The sequence below is a fragment of the Acartia tonsa genome, chromosome 2 (assembly GCF_053477335.1).
Source record: "Acartia tonsa isolate MP-2025a chromosome 2, ASM5347733v1, whole genome shotgun sequence".
Lineage (NCBI taxonomy): Eukaryota > Metazoa > Arthropoda > Copepoda > Calanoida > Acartiidae > Acartia > Acartia tonsa.
The window spans coordinates 2,299,437-2,316,435 of record NC_137261.1 but is presented as its reverse complement, the minus strand read 5'-3'; the positions used below and the strand labels follow the sequence as shown (position 1 = coordinate 2,316,435).

At 28.8% G+C, this 16,999-nt stretch overlaps 1 protein-coding gene across 1 annotated transcript in view; it reads left to right on the top strand.

Annotated features, from left to right (window-relative positions):
- Positions 1–16,999, top strand: part of LOC145312356 (fatty acyl-CoA hydrolase precursor, medium chain-like) — a 149,474-nt gene that overhangs the window by 10,335 nt on the left and 122,140 nt on the right. The window contains exon 4 of the mRNA XM_080151595.1: positions 15,622–15,697. Within this exon, the coding sequence (XP_080007721.1) occupies positions 15,622–15,697 (76 nt within the window). The remainder of the gene's footprint in view (positions 1–15,621; positions 15,698–16,999) is intronic.

Sequence of the window (16,999 nt, the reverse complement as noted above, 5' to 3'; positions counted from 1 at the left end):
TTGTTAATCTATTATTTTTATTTATAATCCCTAAATTTTCCTAAACTAAATCCCTATATTTTCCTTAACTAAATATATTTTTACCAGCCATTTTAAATAACTCTAGGTGTTATTGTACAAATTTCTATGATGGTAACTAAAAAACCTGTATTAGCCTGACTAGCCTATGCTAACCAAGCGAGCGCAATAAAATCTCAGCCCAAGCAGGCTGTCTAGCAAACTTTCAAAAATTTCCAGTATTCAATAACGTACGCAAAAACATTTTTGCAATTCTCAATCATTATAATAATGTGGAGAATTCAATTAGTTCAAGAGTTGTTGAAATCTTAAGCTACAGACAAAAATACCTTATATAATGTTTATGTTTAACTCGCAAGCTTTAGGGAAAGCATTTAAAACAGCGGAAAACTAAGTAGCCAGAAAGTTATCATAAATGAATAGTTTCCTTGAATAAGAGTATAAATAAACTTAAAATTCTATTTAAAAGTAAAATTTGGTAGATTATTTTATCGCATTTTAATACGTTTCTACTTTTCTTTTTCATAATTAAATATACTTGATCGTATAAACAGTAAGGCGCGCCTTACAGCACTGCACGCGTATTACTCTTGTAAAGTTGTCTATTAATATCAAATAAATATGATACAGACATCTATGATATTGTTACATAACAAATATAACATCATAAAAATTGTCGTAAAAATTTTGACACAAGGTATAAAAAATGTCTGGGACTAAATTTAAGAGAACACTCTACCCAAACATTTGTGCGCGCGCAGAGATTGCCAATTATCTTAACTTTCACAAAAGGTAAACCCTAACTGCCGTTAGAAAATAAAGTTGCGATTTAGTTGATGCATTTATTTCACAACAAAAATGACAAAAGAATAAACTTCATTTGAAATACAATAATTCCAACTACTTATTACTTTTCATTGAGAAGATTTTCATTTCTAAGGGTCGATTGACTAAATTAGAGTATAACTGCACTCCTGTGTTTTTTTAGTTAAAGAATAAACTCCTTTCGAAATACAATACTTTTTATTGAGAAGGTTTTCATTTCTAAGGTTTTTTTTTGTATTATTTAAGATTGCCATCCTTCTGGAACAATATTTCCTAATTCGAAAAGGTTACTACTCTCGATTATGGCTTATATCAAAGTTATAGAGTAGCTGCGCTATTTACTTTTTAGTAATATAAATGAATGGATATCTTAAACCTCAGTTAATTATGCGAAGCACATGTTTTTATAACATAGCACATTTTAATGCCATGTAATAAAGTAGCCGCACTACTTTTTATAACCTGCACAGAAAGCTATTAGAACATCAAGTTATAGAGTAGTTCTGCTCCTGTAATTGAAGGTTGCATTATAATAATAATATCAAGCCAAAATTAAAAATGTGTATCTTAATCATCCTTCTTATACAACAGCTGTAAACAATAACAAACAATATTCTATTATGTGTCTAAGCCAGCATTCAGGCTATATTCTAATTAAACAAAATATTATTATTTATTTTGGTCTTCATTCTGGCCAAAATCGGTCTTTATGTATAAAAAAAGTAGGTCGTCACTCTGACCGTTAATGCTTAGTATAGATCATCATTCTGATCAAGTTATCTAATATCGAATGTAGGTCGCCATTCTGACCGTTGTTATTGCATAGTATAAGTCACCATTCTGATAACGTTATATAATATCAAATGTAGGTCGTCATTCTGACGCTTTATGTAGGTCAACACTCAGACCAGATAATTATCCCTAAACCATGAACAAATGCATATATAATACTGCCCAATCCAGTATTCATAATGTAATTGATAAATATCAATTTGTAAATATCCTTAAATTGAATATGTGTAAAATTAAAGTGTCATTGTTAGTTTAGGCCTCCATTCTGGCCATAATATTGAATATTTATAACTATGACTACTGAAATCGATATGCTTTTGATAGCCAGCGCTCAGGCCTAAAATAGAATATGTGTAATTTTATACTATTTTACGTTTAAAATATTATTACTAAAAGTTGGCCGTCATTCTTGACAAAATATTTTGTAAAACAATTTTTACATATATAGCAGTGCCGTATTAGCTTAAAAGTAATCGTTGGACTTAGTAATAAGATTGCATCAAACTTTAAAAAAAACCGCATTCATCCTTACAATTATACAATAACACTCCTTGAAAACGTCCGCCACAAGTTGACTGGGAGATTTCTCCAGTGTAATATAACATTAATGGAGTAATATCGTCCATATTTTTAAAAATTCCTTTATATGTATAGAATTTTGTTTGTTGATACCAATAAATGCGTTTTATGCTACATAATTAAACAAACTTCCTATTGACTCCATTACCCAATAAAAAAAACATGCTATTTGTTATGCATATCTACAACAAGATAGGTATATCGACATCAGGTTATTTGGCATACCTACATGAAAAATATAGGTACCCCTATTCACATTATGTTATTTGTCGTGCCCACCTACAAAAAATATAGTTACCCCTGTTAACACCACTTTATTAAGCATAAATACATACAAAAATATAGAGTCCCTATTCACATTAGGTTATTTGGCATACCTACCTACAAAAATATAGGCATACCTATTTGCACCTATTATTTACCATACCTATCTACAACAATAAGGTATTCTTATTTAAATTAGGTTAATTAGTATACTTTGGCATACCTATCTACAACAATATAACTATTCCTAAATACATCAGGTTGTGTGGAATACCTACCTATAACAATATAGGTATCCCTATCTACATAAGGTTATTTGGTATACAAATCGACACTAATATAGGTATCCCTATCTGCACTAGGCTATTTTGTTTACCTATCTACAACTTTATAAGTATCGCCATCCACAACAGGTTTTTAGTATACCTATCTACAACCATATAGGTCTCCCTATCTGTGCTAGGTTTTAGGTTTTGGAATACCGCAAAGAGGTCTAAGTACTGATCCTCTATTTAATATTTTACATCATATGTATATCCTTCTGTACTTGATTTGATATTTGCCTTCGCTAAAAAATTTCACCCATGGTAAAATCCTCCCAAATCTAAGCAAAATAAAATCCATCTATAATTAGATATGAAAAATGCTGCCCAAATTATGATGAACTGTTGAATAATTTAAACAAACAGGCAAATATTTTTCCCCTTAGAAATAGTAACAATATCCTAAAAACGACGCAATCTTTGCATGTCTTTACTTTATTCAATGTGTTTTCATATTTTTCGTTTTTATTGTCCAAACAATAAACAAATTAAAAACCTATATCATTTCTAAAATCTTGTGGTCCAATAAATCTATTGATGGTATATTATATCGATACATAGTCTCAAAAAAAGATTCAAACCTAAAATTGTCCATAGTGGATTAAAAATTTTTAAAAACCTGAACATCAAAGTATATCTATTTTTATTTCCAGTTTACTAAACACCTTACATCACGCCTATCTATATCCAGATTCAACTCTAGGAATCATTTTTGTCATAAACATATTGATTTAAATAACCTTGGTTACTCAAAGTTTCTTCAAAATAAGAGGTCCATAGAAATCAATTTACCCCAACTGTCGTGATAGATATTTTGATCAAATTATATCATTTTTAAAAGAATTTTTTGAATCTAATAAAAACACTTGTTTAAAAATTCCATTAACCTCCACTTCCATTAACCTCCATTTATAATATTAGGAAACTCACTCATTTATCTACATAATTTCAATCCAAAATATTTTTTCTACACTTTCAACTCATGTTAAGAAATAAATTGTAAAAACAATACCCTGCAGTAAAAACTTAATAGAGAGATGGTCTATTTTCCCCCAATAATAAATAAATTCTCTCTTTCCCTGCTCCTTATCTTAAAGGTTTCTTTTTTGAGCAAATTTCCCGCACCCTTGATCTCTTTGGTCATAATGAAAGTAGATAGTAGTATAGAGAACTTGTTATTCTTTTGTCTATACCCAAAAATTTGTATACTTGCACTTGCTTTATATTTAGACTTTTATTGTAATAATGATATCCCTGATATAATTCATCCCCAAGAAAACTTTTATCTTATTGACGTTTGGTACCCTACTTTTGCTAAAAACGAAATATTTTTCAACTATCATTACTACTTTCAATTGCCCAAGATCACTCATAAAAAAAATAGTAATGATTGTAGTCTGAATATGTTTTTATATATCATTAAATTAACCAGCAAAACTATATCAAATATGTTAAGTTCTAACAGCCCTGCAATATATTGTCCTTGATAATACTTATTGCGGGGGGATATTTATCATTACAAGATTTTATGGCTAGATGTATTAATTGGTAGAGTTTATCAATTGTAAACACTGTGTTACAATGTTTACTTCTTGTCCTTGTTGTATTTTAAATAGAGGTTTCGTGATTATAGCATATAGTTAATAATATGTTAGACCTATCATATAACATCATACATACTAAATTAATGGTATATCAATTCACACAAACGTATCTTATAAATGAAGGAAGCTTGAATAATTGCTTGAATTAAACATAACATAAACATCGACCTGTATTAATTTTGCTCATAAACGCAGTAATTGCTTTCATATGTCAACGTTTTACAATTGTTACAGGATGCTAATCTCTGTCCTTTTATTTTTAGCAAGTTCATATCTGCATATCAATTAGTTATACTCTATGTGTATTAATACCATATTCCTATAATGATTCTAATTAACACCTAAACTAAGAACCAAGAGCATTATGATGATTCTATACAAACATTATCCCTTTTCCGAAAATTATACAGTACTATAAACCTTCTGAATTATGTTACTAACCAAAAAGTAACCCAAGATAATATAGTAATGTAAACTTTCTGAATCTGATATTAACTTAAAGTTAACCCAAACCAAGAATAATCATAATAATATTTGCTATCAAATATATCAGTTTCTTAAGGGACATTCTTCTTTAGAAACGACAGTTAATGTAATAAATTTAACTGAAAGTACATTCTATTTCAGTGCCTTGCTTTTCTTACTTATACTATATTTAAACCTTTCATGTTTGATGAATAATCATTGAAAGTACATTCTCTTGATTGTAAATCGCCCCTCTGACCTAATTAAAGTAATTACATATACTGTTTATGAAACAATGGGTCACCACTCTGACCATTTATTTAGTTTAATGACCGACAACGATCACCATTCTGTTCGTTAATGGTTAGTGTTGATCATCATACAGATCTAATTAAATTAAATGTAATTACATATATAGTGTTGCTACCCTTTATTTAATGTAATAACCAAATAACGGTCGCCATTCAGATCGTTAAGGCTTAGTGTTGATCTTCAAACTGATCAAAATTATATTAAATGTATATCACTATTCTGATTCTGATTCATGTTTGATGAATAATCAATGAAAGTCCACTCTCTTTCAAATATTATTATAAAAAATAAAAGTCAAACTTTTCATGTTTGATGAATAATCATTGAAAGTCCACTCTCTTTCAAATATTATTATTAAAAAATAAATAATTATTATTCTTAAAATGTTTGATGAATAATAAATGAAAGTCCACTCTCTTTCAAATATCATTATTTAAATAAAAAATCTAAAAGTGCATTCTCTTTTAGAAGTAAAACTTTTTTTAATTTGTATTTTATTGATAAAACTAAATATTAATAAGCAATGTAAACAAAGTGGACTATACTACAAATATTACAAATAGTTTTTAAACTACAATTTTGCCTCAATTAAAGATATTTAAACACATTGCTTTCAAAATTCAAATTCTTTATTACTTATATTTTGACAACAATCTATAAAAAAAATTTTTTAAATTACATTCAAATTTTTACTTCTATGCAAAATTTTTACCTTTGTATTAAAATAAATTATTCAAGTATTTGATACAGTTAAATAAAATGTATAAAAAAAAGCTATTCATCTTATTTGTAAATTCTTGGCTACAGTAATAGATTTGTTAATGATAAAATTAGTTATTGATCACTAGGTACCATTTTCAAAAAAGAAAAACCTTACAAATGCACAAACTACTTATTTTTTATTTCTCCTTTATTGCAACTTATAATATTACAATTTTATATTAAGCAGATTTCATAATATTGTGCATTTTATTCTTACATCTATAAATTACTCAAATATCTTTTTTTTTCAGGAAATTTTCTACTAGCTCTTATTTTCCTAAATATACTTTTGAGAAAACATTTTTACCTAGTAAATTATGAATAATATATGTAACAATAATTACCATGATATAATTTGTTTTTGTGTAACCTATGTTATGTGATTATTTAATTAAGATTGCCTTCAAAACCAAATTGAACACCCAACCTGCAACCATCAACCAATAACAAGAAGCTATGAAGAATTCAAGAAGACTAGTATTTGTCATTTTGTTTGATTGTGCATCGCGAATTTGTAAAATAACTTTTCAATTAACTGCAACCTTTTTGTACAACAACTACCCTGTTTAAAATTCAGAAAATTAGAATTGTATCAATCAAGGCCAACAATTTTTTTATTTTTGTTATATACCCCACTCGAATACTTGCAAAAAGATGTATACTTCTAATTGAAGTGTAACAAATTACTTAATTAGTAATTTGAAAATAAAACAGTCGCTAATTGAGGCTGTAAGCAAGAAAACTTAACAGTCACTCCTGTGACTGGCTGTTGGTAATGCCCTTCTTTGAGGGGGGGTACTTGTTGCAAATTATACATACAACATTAAGATTGATGGCCTTTGCATAGTTCTACTCTTGTTACATTTGTACTTAATCTTGCCAAGCTGCCTGCCTTAATGGCAATGTAAGACCTTGCTAACTTATCTAGGCACATACAAGCAGTCGCGCTCTGCACGTCCTACTTTGTACAACCATTCTTTCTATATTTCTGTATACAATCATGCATTGTGATATTAATAAAGGATAAATTAAAAGAGCGTTGATAATTCATGAAGTTATAGTAAATATTTCTTTTAATGTTTGTCCTTTCCAAAAAATGTATTTCAAGTAGTAAATCTTAATGAAGGACATAACGTTTATATAAGAAAAAGGCAAAATATCCATGATTCTAAATTAAAAATATGCTTGACCTGACGACTTTTATCAAATGACATTTAATTGACATAAACCTTGAATTTAGTTATGTTATTGTTAAAAATATTCTAAATATTACAATGTTAAACCTTTAATTTAGTTATGTTATTGTAAAAAAATATTCTACATATTACAATGTTTTTAAAGTATAGTAGTAATGTGTGTTCTGTTTTAGAATTTTAGAAAACTCATACCTCTCTGAAAAAAAAGTCTTAATATAATGTTTCTCTTTATCTTTATTTTATTATGTAAACAATTACCATACTATACAAATTATTGTATATGGAAAAGTATTTGAGCTGAAATATAGGAAATATAATATTCATTATATAGTATTTGTATCTTGAAATAAAGCTTTAAATTGTAAATTCTATCGTTGCAATCTATTGATATTTTTTTCTCTCTGATTGTATATCATTACGATTAGCTTATACTTGCTGCGCCTTTGGATGTTTTAGATACTGTTTCATATAATTCATATCAAGACATTTTAACTCTTTTAGTTAATCTTGACATCCATGGTTCTTCCAAAGAAGGTCGAACAAACACATAATTAGCTTACGATAATTCCCAAAGTCAATATAGACAGTCGTATCACATAATAAAATAAGCATAAAGGGTTAGAATTATTTTCTGTGATGCTATGGTATATGATGACTCTAGAAATCAACTTTATTTCCACAACATAACTCAGTTTGGGCCATGAACCCAGAAACTTTTAATCTTACAGAAACTCTTATTTCTTATCATACTTTTGTCTAAAACAAATTTTAAATGGGCCGTTTTGGTTTTAAACTCACGTCAAAAGGATTGCGTCTTGACTAAATTGTAATTTTTGAAACCTTTATATATAAGATTCAAACAATTTAACATTTTAGTTTTATGTCTTCACATTGTTAATCTTTAGATAAAAGTAACAGGATATATGTCTGTAGCGAAGGGTTGGCAAGCGCAGAACCGATATAGTTTCTTTCACAGGAAATCTTCCTTTAGGTCCAATTATGGTTAAAAACAAAACAAAAAATTAATGTCCCCCCTTTCTCAGGTGCCCCTAGAGGCTTCTAAGAATGTAACCACATGTTTATAATTGTTATTTTAGATTAGTTGTAATTGGTTTCGCGTATCCAACTGTAACTTGCAGAAACAAACAAAAATTAGATTAACTTGTTCTGTTTAGTATTTTTATGTATATATAACATTATAACAATGCAAGGGAGAAAGGGGACATTGGTTATTTATTAAATTGGTCTCCAAAGTTTTTTGATAACGATTTCTTATTCGTAGGATAACAGTTTTGGGGACTTTCATTGAATTTTGATTGATTCATTAAGTTTAATGTCTAAACCACTAATTGTAATAAACAGAAGGTGTAATTTTTGTATCATTATTGGTGATGTACAATGTACATAAACATCAATGTATCGGCCATTGTTTTATCCCTTTATATCCCTGATATCAATGTACTTAGTAATAAGATTAGGAATAGTGATTAGTAAAAGGCCTGCATGTTTCTTGTATTAATTGCCCAAGTATTATTACAAGGTAATACAACACAAAAAATGTTTCTGAAAAAGATTAGGTTAGGTTTTATGTGAAGATGATTAGAGTCCCTCCACAGATTACGACGTCATACGATAAAATAACTAATGAGAGGCCATCATAAATTTTACCTTGGTCAATTACACTGTATACTGGCCTCTCATTGGCTATTCTATCATATGACGTCATAATCTGTGGAGGGACTTTAATCATCTTCTTTTATGTTATTTAAACTAGGCATTACTAAGTAAACTTAATGTATTATGTCAATTAAATTTATTTATTAAGTAAATTTGTAGGGTAAAAATATTTAAAAAATATATGGATTTTGAGTAAGTTTTAAATATTCTCAAAATTAAATAAATTTGTTTAGGTCGGATGAAAAATCCTTGACGAATACTTTTTTTCATTTAACACAAAATATAAATATCAATTGCTTCTTTATGAGTTCCCCTTTCTTGTTTTCCGGTTGTCTGTGTCTGTCTGTCTGTCCATCTATCTTTCTATCAGAACGTTCAGAGAAGTGGTAGTTACAAGATTATATTTACATTCGCATTATTTTACAAAATAAATCTTATTATATTTATTACCGAATACTCTGACTCAATTATATTTGAAAAGTGGTTCTCCTACTTTTATCCATAATAACTGGTTGTCCTTGAAAAATATCTATTGTTATTGTTTTCTTTTTGGTCAAGGCTATGTATTCATTAATAGAATTAATTAATTACTAATGTTGTCATCATCATTGTACTTTCCACACGATCACTTTGGACTTACATCATTCAGAAATTTGGGTTGTTTACAGTATACTTGATCCGATAATCTACTTACATTTCTGAACTTTTATGATCTAGAATTTATAAAACCCTTTGAAAACAAATGAAAAATTTGGAAATTAAAGTTCTTCTATCCTCTATACACTTTGCCCTACCAGTGAAATACAAACAAATATCTATTTTTTACACTCTTCTATTTTAGATTTGTTCAGGCATTTTTTGAGGTAATATGTAAATGGGCTTATACTAACTCTTTAATAATAAAGTTTTTCTTTTTCGATCAATTCCTCTATTTCTAAAAATTTGGCTTTATAAAACCCATCTACTTTGTATGATAAATGCAGATATGTATATTGTTTGTCCGAAGTCGCTTTAGTTTGCTGTAGAAGAGTCAAATTCCAAGCTAGTAATTTATTAAAAACAAAATATCCAATACTAATATTAGCACAAAAAACAAATATTTTGTCGATTAGAATGATTAAAATATCTGGAATGAAAGTATTGAAACTATTGTGTGCAGCCTATTATTAAAAGAAAATGCTTATCAGTTTTTTGCATAAAGAACTTTAAAGAGAAAGGGGACGGGCTTAAAATAATTACTAGATAAAATGGAAAGAGATAGAAAAACAAGGATGAAAAGACCCATAATCTTGAAATAAAAGCTTCTTTGTAAATAAATCAAAATGCTGAAATATTTCATTCCTAGAAAAATATATTGTTTCCTTTTTTATTCAAATTAAAAAAAAATTATCGATAATGTTAAGAATCCAAAAAAATATTTAACTGTTATATCTTTTATCTTTAGGAAAGCCTTACTCTTCCAAGCCTGTTTCTAGGTTATCTATACCTGATTGAGAAGGTCGAGATAGCAAAGAATCTAAAAAAAAAGAATTTGGGTATAAAATTGAGAATAAGGGAAGAAAAACTTTCTGAAACACAATGCATTCAAAAAAAGTTAAGGGAAGAGATATGAAAAAAGAGAGTGTTGTGAAAGCAAAGAGAAGGATTTATATGATACCAGGGGACAAGAACTAAAATTGGGGTAAAAAACAGGGGAAGATGGGGGAAGTAGGTGCATTTTACAAATTTTCAATTTAAAAGTTTTTAGCAATTTCGATAAAAATCGCTAAATTGGAAATTTCAAAATCTTCGGTAAACAGAAATTTTATTTTTGGAATTTCAAAGTGATTCAATAAAAGTTTCATCAAGAAAAAGGAGTTATGAAGAATTGCAAATTGAGTACATTTCAGAAAAGGACTAACTATTTCAAAATAAGAAATTAATAATTGGCTTGATATAATCCGAAAAAATCACTGAATCTAGTTGATAGGATTCTATTACCGCAGATAAAATTTAGAGGACTTAATAAAAACTTAAACGGGGGTTTACAAACTATACTCAGAGCATTTTAAGTAGGTAAATAATAGATAATATTGTGAAGGGAGGGGGGGGGGGGGATGAAATAAAAATCCTATTTCTAAGTGTTATTACAGTATTTTAATCTACAATATGTATGGATATTTAATTTTGGTATAAATTTTAAGTTTTAAGTTATATCTAATTTAGTTAGTTATCATATAAGTGAACATATCTTAGTTAATTGGTATTCCCTATAACTCATATGTACTTTGACATCATGCATAGTTTATGGAGAAATGATAGACCAAATAAACACTTTATTCTGATTTTCAATATAGCAGTTTAATTATTTATTACATCGTATTATAGACAGCTTTCCACAGATATCAAAATGAAAAAAATCGGTTTCAATGTTATGATTTTTATTTTTATTTTCGTGGAACATTTTCGGTAATATGATGATATTTTTCAGTATAATTGAGAACCGGTTATAATTTAGCTGATATTGCTTCAAATTGATACTGGAAACCACATTACTTTCTTTAATTCATACAACAACAAGAATAACTAAAAACAGGGGAAAAATAACAAAAAGAAAAAAAGAATGTAAGAAGTAAAAGCCATAGGTTCCAAGCTTTGAATGGTTCAAAAACGTATCTATTGAGTTGATATAACAATTGGATTTCTGCCTATACTAGTCTGTTACAATGGAGTGACAAAATGACTTTAGAAACTGTCTTTTGTTATGCATTTATTAGAGAGCTTTTTTTGTATGGTCGGTCCAGCAAATGCAGCAGTAGTACAATAATATATAAATATTAAGATATATGTTTTAGTCTGTGCAGGCATCCATGAAATAGGGTGTTCTAGTGAATTGACATTTTTCTAAAAAAATAACTTTTAGAAAAGTAACCTTTACTTAAAATAATATGATGTCTGTCTGTTGGTCATTCTATTTATCTGTCTGTCTGTGTCCATTCTATTTGTCTGTCTGTCTGTGTGCATTCTAATTGTCTGTCTGTCTGTGTCCATTCTATTTGTCTGTCTGTCTGTGTGCATTCTAATTGTCTGTCTGTCTGTGTGCATTCTATTTGTCTGTCTGTCTGTGTGCATTCTATTTGTCTCTCTGTAGCTTAAAATTTTGCTTAACACGGGACCGGTCAAGTTCTCCTTTATGTCTTTTAATAAGTTCAGAGACGGTTCGTAACTGAATTGTAGGAGGGTCTCTTCACCCACTTTAGTGAGAAAAAATACCCCCCCCCCCACTCCTATTTTTTTACTTTTTCCTTACATTCACCAAAAGACTACAATAACCTTTAACAAGTTTTTTTTTAACATATGATAGGGGTAAAGCCGCTACAATGTACTATTTCTACTTTTATATATGTCAGGGGTTTTCCAATTTTCAATAATGACCCTGTAAAACATACAAAGAAATCCTACTTAAAAGCACTAAATATTGGTACATTTAAATTTTGACATACAAGAGTTCTATTCCTAAAAACCTTTAAGCAGTTGGACATGAATAGAAAGTTTAAACATTAGGGCGGGTTCATATCGGAATTAGACAAAGAGGGGATATGCAACAGATAAAATTAAACTTTAAAACATTACTGACCGAAAAAGAATTTTAAAAAATTGAGTTAGAACGTGACCACTAAAAAATATATTTGATTACTTATAAATATGCAAAGACGACATTCAAATTTTTTTTGAATCAGAACTATGGCTTCATGGTGCTCCCTGGAAAGGCCTTGAAGAGCTGAATCAGGAACTTTTGTCCGTTTCAAAATATCTCGTTCCTAGCCTTAAAAATCACTAAAAAACCACATTTTTTAAAGGTTTATTGAGAATTGTGCAATTTGTAAAGGTTTTTTAGATTTTCTCAGGCTAGGAACAAGATTTTTGAAACGGTCACAAGTTCCTGATTCTACTCCTCAATGCCTTTCCTGGGAGCACCATTCAGCCATAGTTCTGATTCAATAAATTTTTGACTCCCATTTACAAATAGCTATACAATTGAATGTCTGGTTGCCAGCGTGTGTTCATTAAACTCTATTGAAAGAGAAGTTACACTGATAAAAAGATAAAATATGCATTTAACAAATGTACAATGAAGTAAGTCTAACTGTAGGTGATCAGACCATACAACAATGTATAGAAACTCAGGGAGGGAGGGGACGTTGGGATGTTGATTACACTAGTCCCCAAAGTCTTATAATAACGCTTTCTTATTTATAACAACCTTGGGGACTTTTATTTTGATTGGTTGGTTCAATTACTTCAGTGTCACTGTCAAAACATTTCAATCACAAATTGTAATCTACAGAAGGTATAATTTTGTTATCATTATTGGTTATGTACATCAAATTATCGGCCAATGTCTCCCTTTGGATCCCTGTCAATGTATAGAAACCAGGATGGGTTCTTGTAATTAGCCATAGGCTTACATACAGAGGTAATGGTATGCATAATATGTCTCATTAATATCTCAGTAACAAGGGAAAACTTGCTGTAAAATAATCTATACAACAGTAAAAATATGTTTATCTAATATTATTGTTTGGTTGATATTTTCAACAATTGATTAATAAAACTATAATATTTTATGGACTTTATTCCTTTTTTTTATCAACTAGCGGTTTCACCCTTAGCCTTAGTGGCTTTTTTTCCATCACCAAGAAAATTACTGAGATTATAAGCTTTAGACGGACAGAGAGACACCATTTTACTCTGTATTATAGATTAACTCTGTTATGATCAATAAGGAGCAATAAAAACTCAAATATGATTCTGTTAAACAATTTTATTTTTACAAAAAAAGGCAAAATTTGTAAAAACATTATCTAGAATAATGATGAATAAATTTAAATTAATATATCTTAAATCTATTCCTTACAGATGTGTAATACTAAATATTCCGCAATAAGGTATATACTTTTATTAATTGATAGTGTACTGCTACATACATTTTATTATATGAAAGCTTTTATATCATATGTAGTATGTACTAAGTAAGTTTTTTTGGGTTATATATTTCTCTTATAAAATATATACCTATTTTTTTTGGTATTGTAGTAACTTTTAAAACTATAGTATGTCCAAATAGAGGTTAGGTCCTCTTTGACTTCAACTGATTGTCCAAGGAACGTAGGTTTTTCGTCTCTTGTATGAATCTTACATTCACAAACTCACAAATATTCTTGTAGCAAAGGTAATCCATGATCAATCAAGGCGTGAATTATTACGCTTACAAGGTTTTCAGATCAATTAAAAAATAGAGGTAAAAATAAAACACATTCTGAGCATTTTAAAAATATTTTCTCCTTTGGCACTTAATTAATATATTAGTCGTAATTATTGATCGCAATAATTTCTTTTATTGAAGAAAAGCTTCTCTATAGCTCAAGTGTCGCATAATCAATAGTTAAATAAGTTAGAAGAATAGCCATGATATACATAACGATTTTTTTTTGTTGCTTTCAGCAAATATTAGTAAGTTTTTGGTGACTCTCATTCATAAACTGATTTTTAATAAGAATAAAGTTTGGGAATGTGCATGTAGAATTGAAACTAAGGGAACTATTTCTATTAATATAATTATATTTAGAGAGTGAGAACCAAGTATGGTATTGTGCGAGGCAGAATTGAAACTAAGGGAACTATTTCTATTAATATAATTATATTTAGAAAGTGAGAACCAAGTATGGTATTGTGCGAGGCAGAATTGAAACTAGTTGAACTATTTCTATTAATAAAATTATATTTAGAGAGTGAGAACCAAGTATGGTATTGTGCGAGGCAGAATTGAAACTAAGGGAACTATTTCTATTAATATAATTATATTTAGAGAGTGATAACCAAGTATGGTATTGTGCGAGGCAGAATTTAAACTAGTTGAACTATTTCTATTAATTTTATTATATTTAGAGAGTGAGAACCAAGTATGGTATTGTGCGAGGCAGAATTAAAACTAAGGGAACTATTTCTATTAATATAATTATATTTAGAGAGTGAGAACCAAGTATGGTATTGTGCGAGGCAGAATTGAAACTAAGGGAACTATTTCTATTAATATAATTATATTTAGAGAGTGAGAACCAAGTATGGTATTGTGCGAGGCAGAATTAAAACTAAGGGAACTATTTCTATTAATATAATTATATTTAGAGAGTGAGAACCAAGTATGGTATTGTGCGAGGCAGAATTGAAACTAAGGGAACTATTTCTATTAATATAATTATATTTAGAGAGTGAGAACCAAGTATGGTATTGTGCGAGGCAGAATTGAAACTAAGGGAACTATTTCTATTAATATAATTATATTTAGAGAGTAAGAACCAAGTATGGTATTGAAAATTGAAACTAAGGGAACTATTTCTAATAATATTATTATATTTAGAGAGTGAGAACCAAGTATGGTATTGTGCGAGGCAGAATTGAAACTGAGGGAACTATTTCTATTTCTATTAATATAATTATATTTAGAGAGTAAGAACCAAGTATGGTATTGAAAATTGAAACTAAGGGAACTATTTCTAATAATATTATTATATTTAGAGAGTGAGAACCAAGTATGGTATTGTGCGAGGCAGAATTGAAACTGAGGGAACTATTTCTATTTCTATTAATATAATTATATTTAGAGAGTAAGAACCAAGTATGGTATTCTGCGAGGCAGAATTGAAACTAATTGAACTATTTCTATTAATATAATTATATTTAGAGAGTGAGAACCAAGTATGGTATTGTGGGAGGCAGAATTGAAACTAATTGAACTATTTCTATTAATATAATTATATTTAGAGAGTAAGAACCAAGTATGGTATTGTGCGAGGCAGAATTGAAACTAAGGGAACTATTTCTATTAAAACATTTAAAGGTAAGATTTTGTTTTAACATAATAATTATGACAAGCCAAGACAGATAAACAATCTTTTGATTGCACTTCCTTTATTTAAAATTCTTATCCCTACATGAAAATGAGTTGTGCTTGTTTATGTCCAAGGAATTTCCCTCGATTTTGTAATACTTACAATTGAATAGCAACAGAAGGAAAGGGAACATTTTAACGTTTTAAATCGTGGTTTGGTCTGAGTGTTGAACTTAACTTCGCCAAGAAAACTAGTGTGGAATAAAATAGTAGTACAGAAAACATTAACCAATCCATGGAAAAAGTTCTAAGCCTTATTAAATACATTGCTGTGAAACCTTTGAAGTGATCAAAGTCAAACTGATCAGGAATGAATGGATGGCTGGTAGAAAAGTAATTTAAATTTAATCATGATATTTATACAATTTTGTATACTAGAGAATAATAAAACAAGGATGACAACATCCATAAAAGCGAAGCACTGAAACGGTAGGACAAACGGACATTAACACTTGTATAGTTTCTAAACTGAATAGTCAGAAAATAAAAGTATAAGAGTCGAAGCAAAATAGTAAGTAAATTTGTTGAAAAACTGCTTGATACAGGATGATGTTTATAGACATACTTACATTTTTAGGACTTGACTATAGAGTTGCTTTGCTTATAATATTGTTTTTTGTTGTCCCAGGAATCAATATACCAAAAATCAGATCAAACGGATATTTAAATCACATAAAAATTTGTTGTTAAAAAAGTAGAAAAATGAACATGTTTAAAATGGACATACGGACATTCTGGTAATGATTATAGAGTTGCTACGCTTTTTAAATCGTACCTAACTACTACAGGAATCATCATGCAAAGTTTGAAATCGATAGGACAATTGTAACATGCCTAAATTAACGAATAAAAGCTATCTATCTCAGACGGACGGACGGACGGACGTACGGACGGATGTACGGACCGACCCTAATTATAGAAAAGCTTCGTTTTTAAAAAATATTTGCATTTAAAAAGAATTTAAACTTCAAATAAACTATCTCCTGTAACTATGATTTTTCTATATTTTCTAACAACTTCATTAAATTTTGTACAATTACACTTCTAAATTAAAACTAGGGAAATGTTTTAAGAATATAAGCATTGCAAGTTAAACATTAAAGATATTATTTCAAATTTAAATGTTTTATTATATTAAATTTAATTTTTTCCTCAGATGAAGTACAGAAAAATGATAATTAACCGTTCTATGGGTTCTATTAGACTTATATGGGTGTCTCAATGCCAAAGAAGTAAGAGGTATTTGTGTCT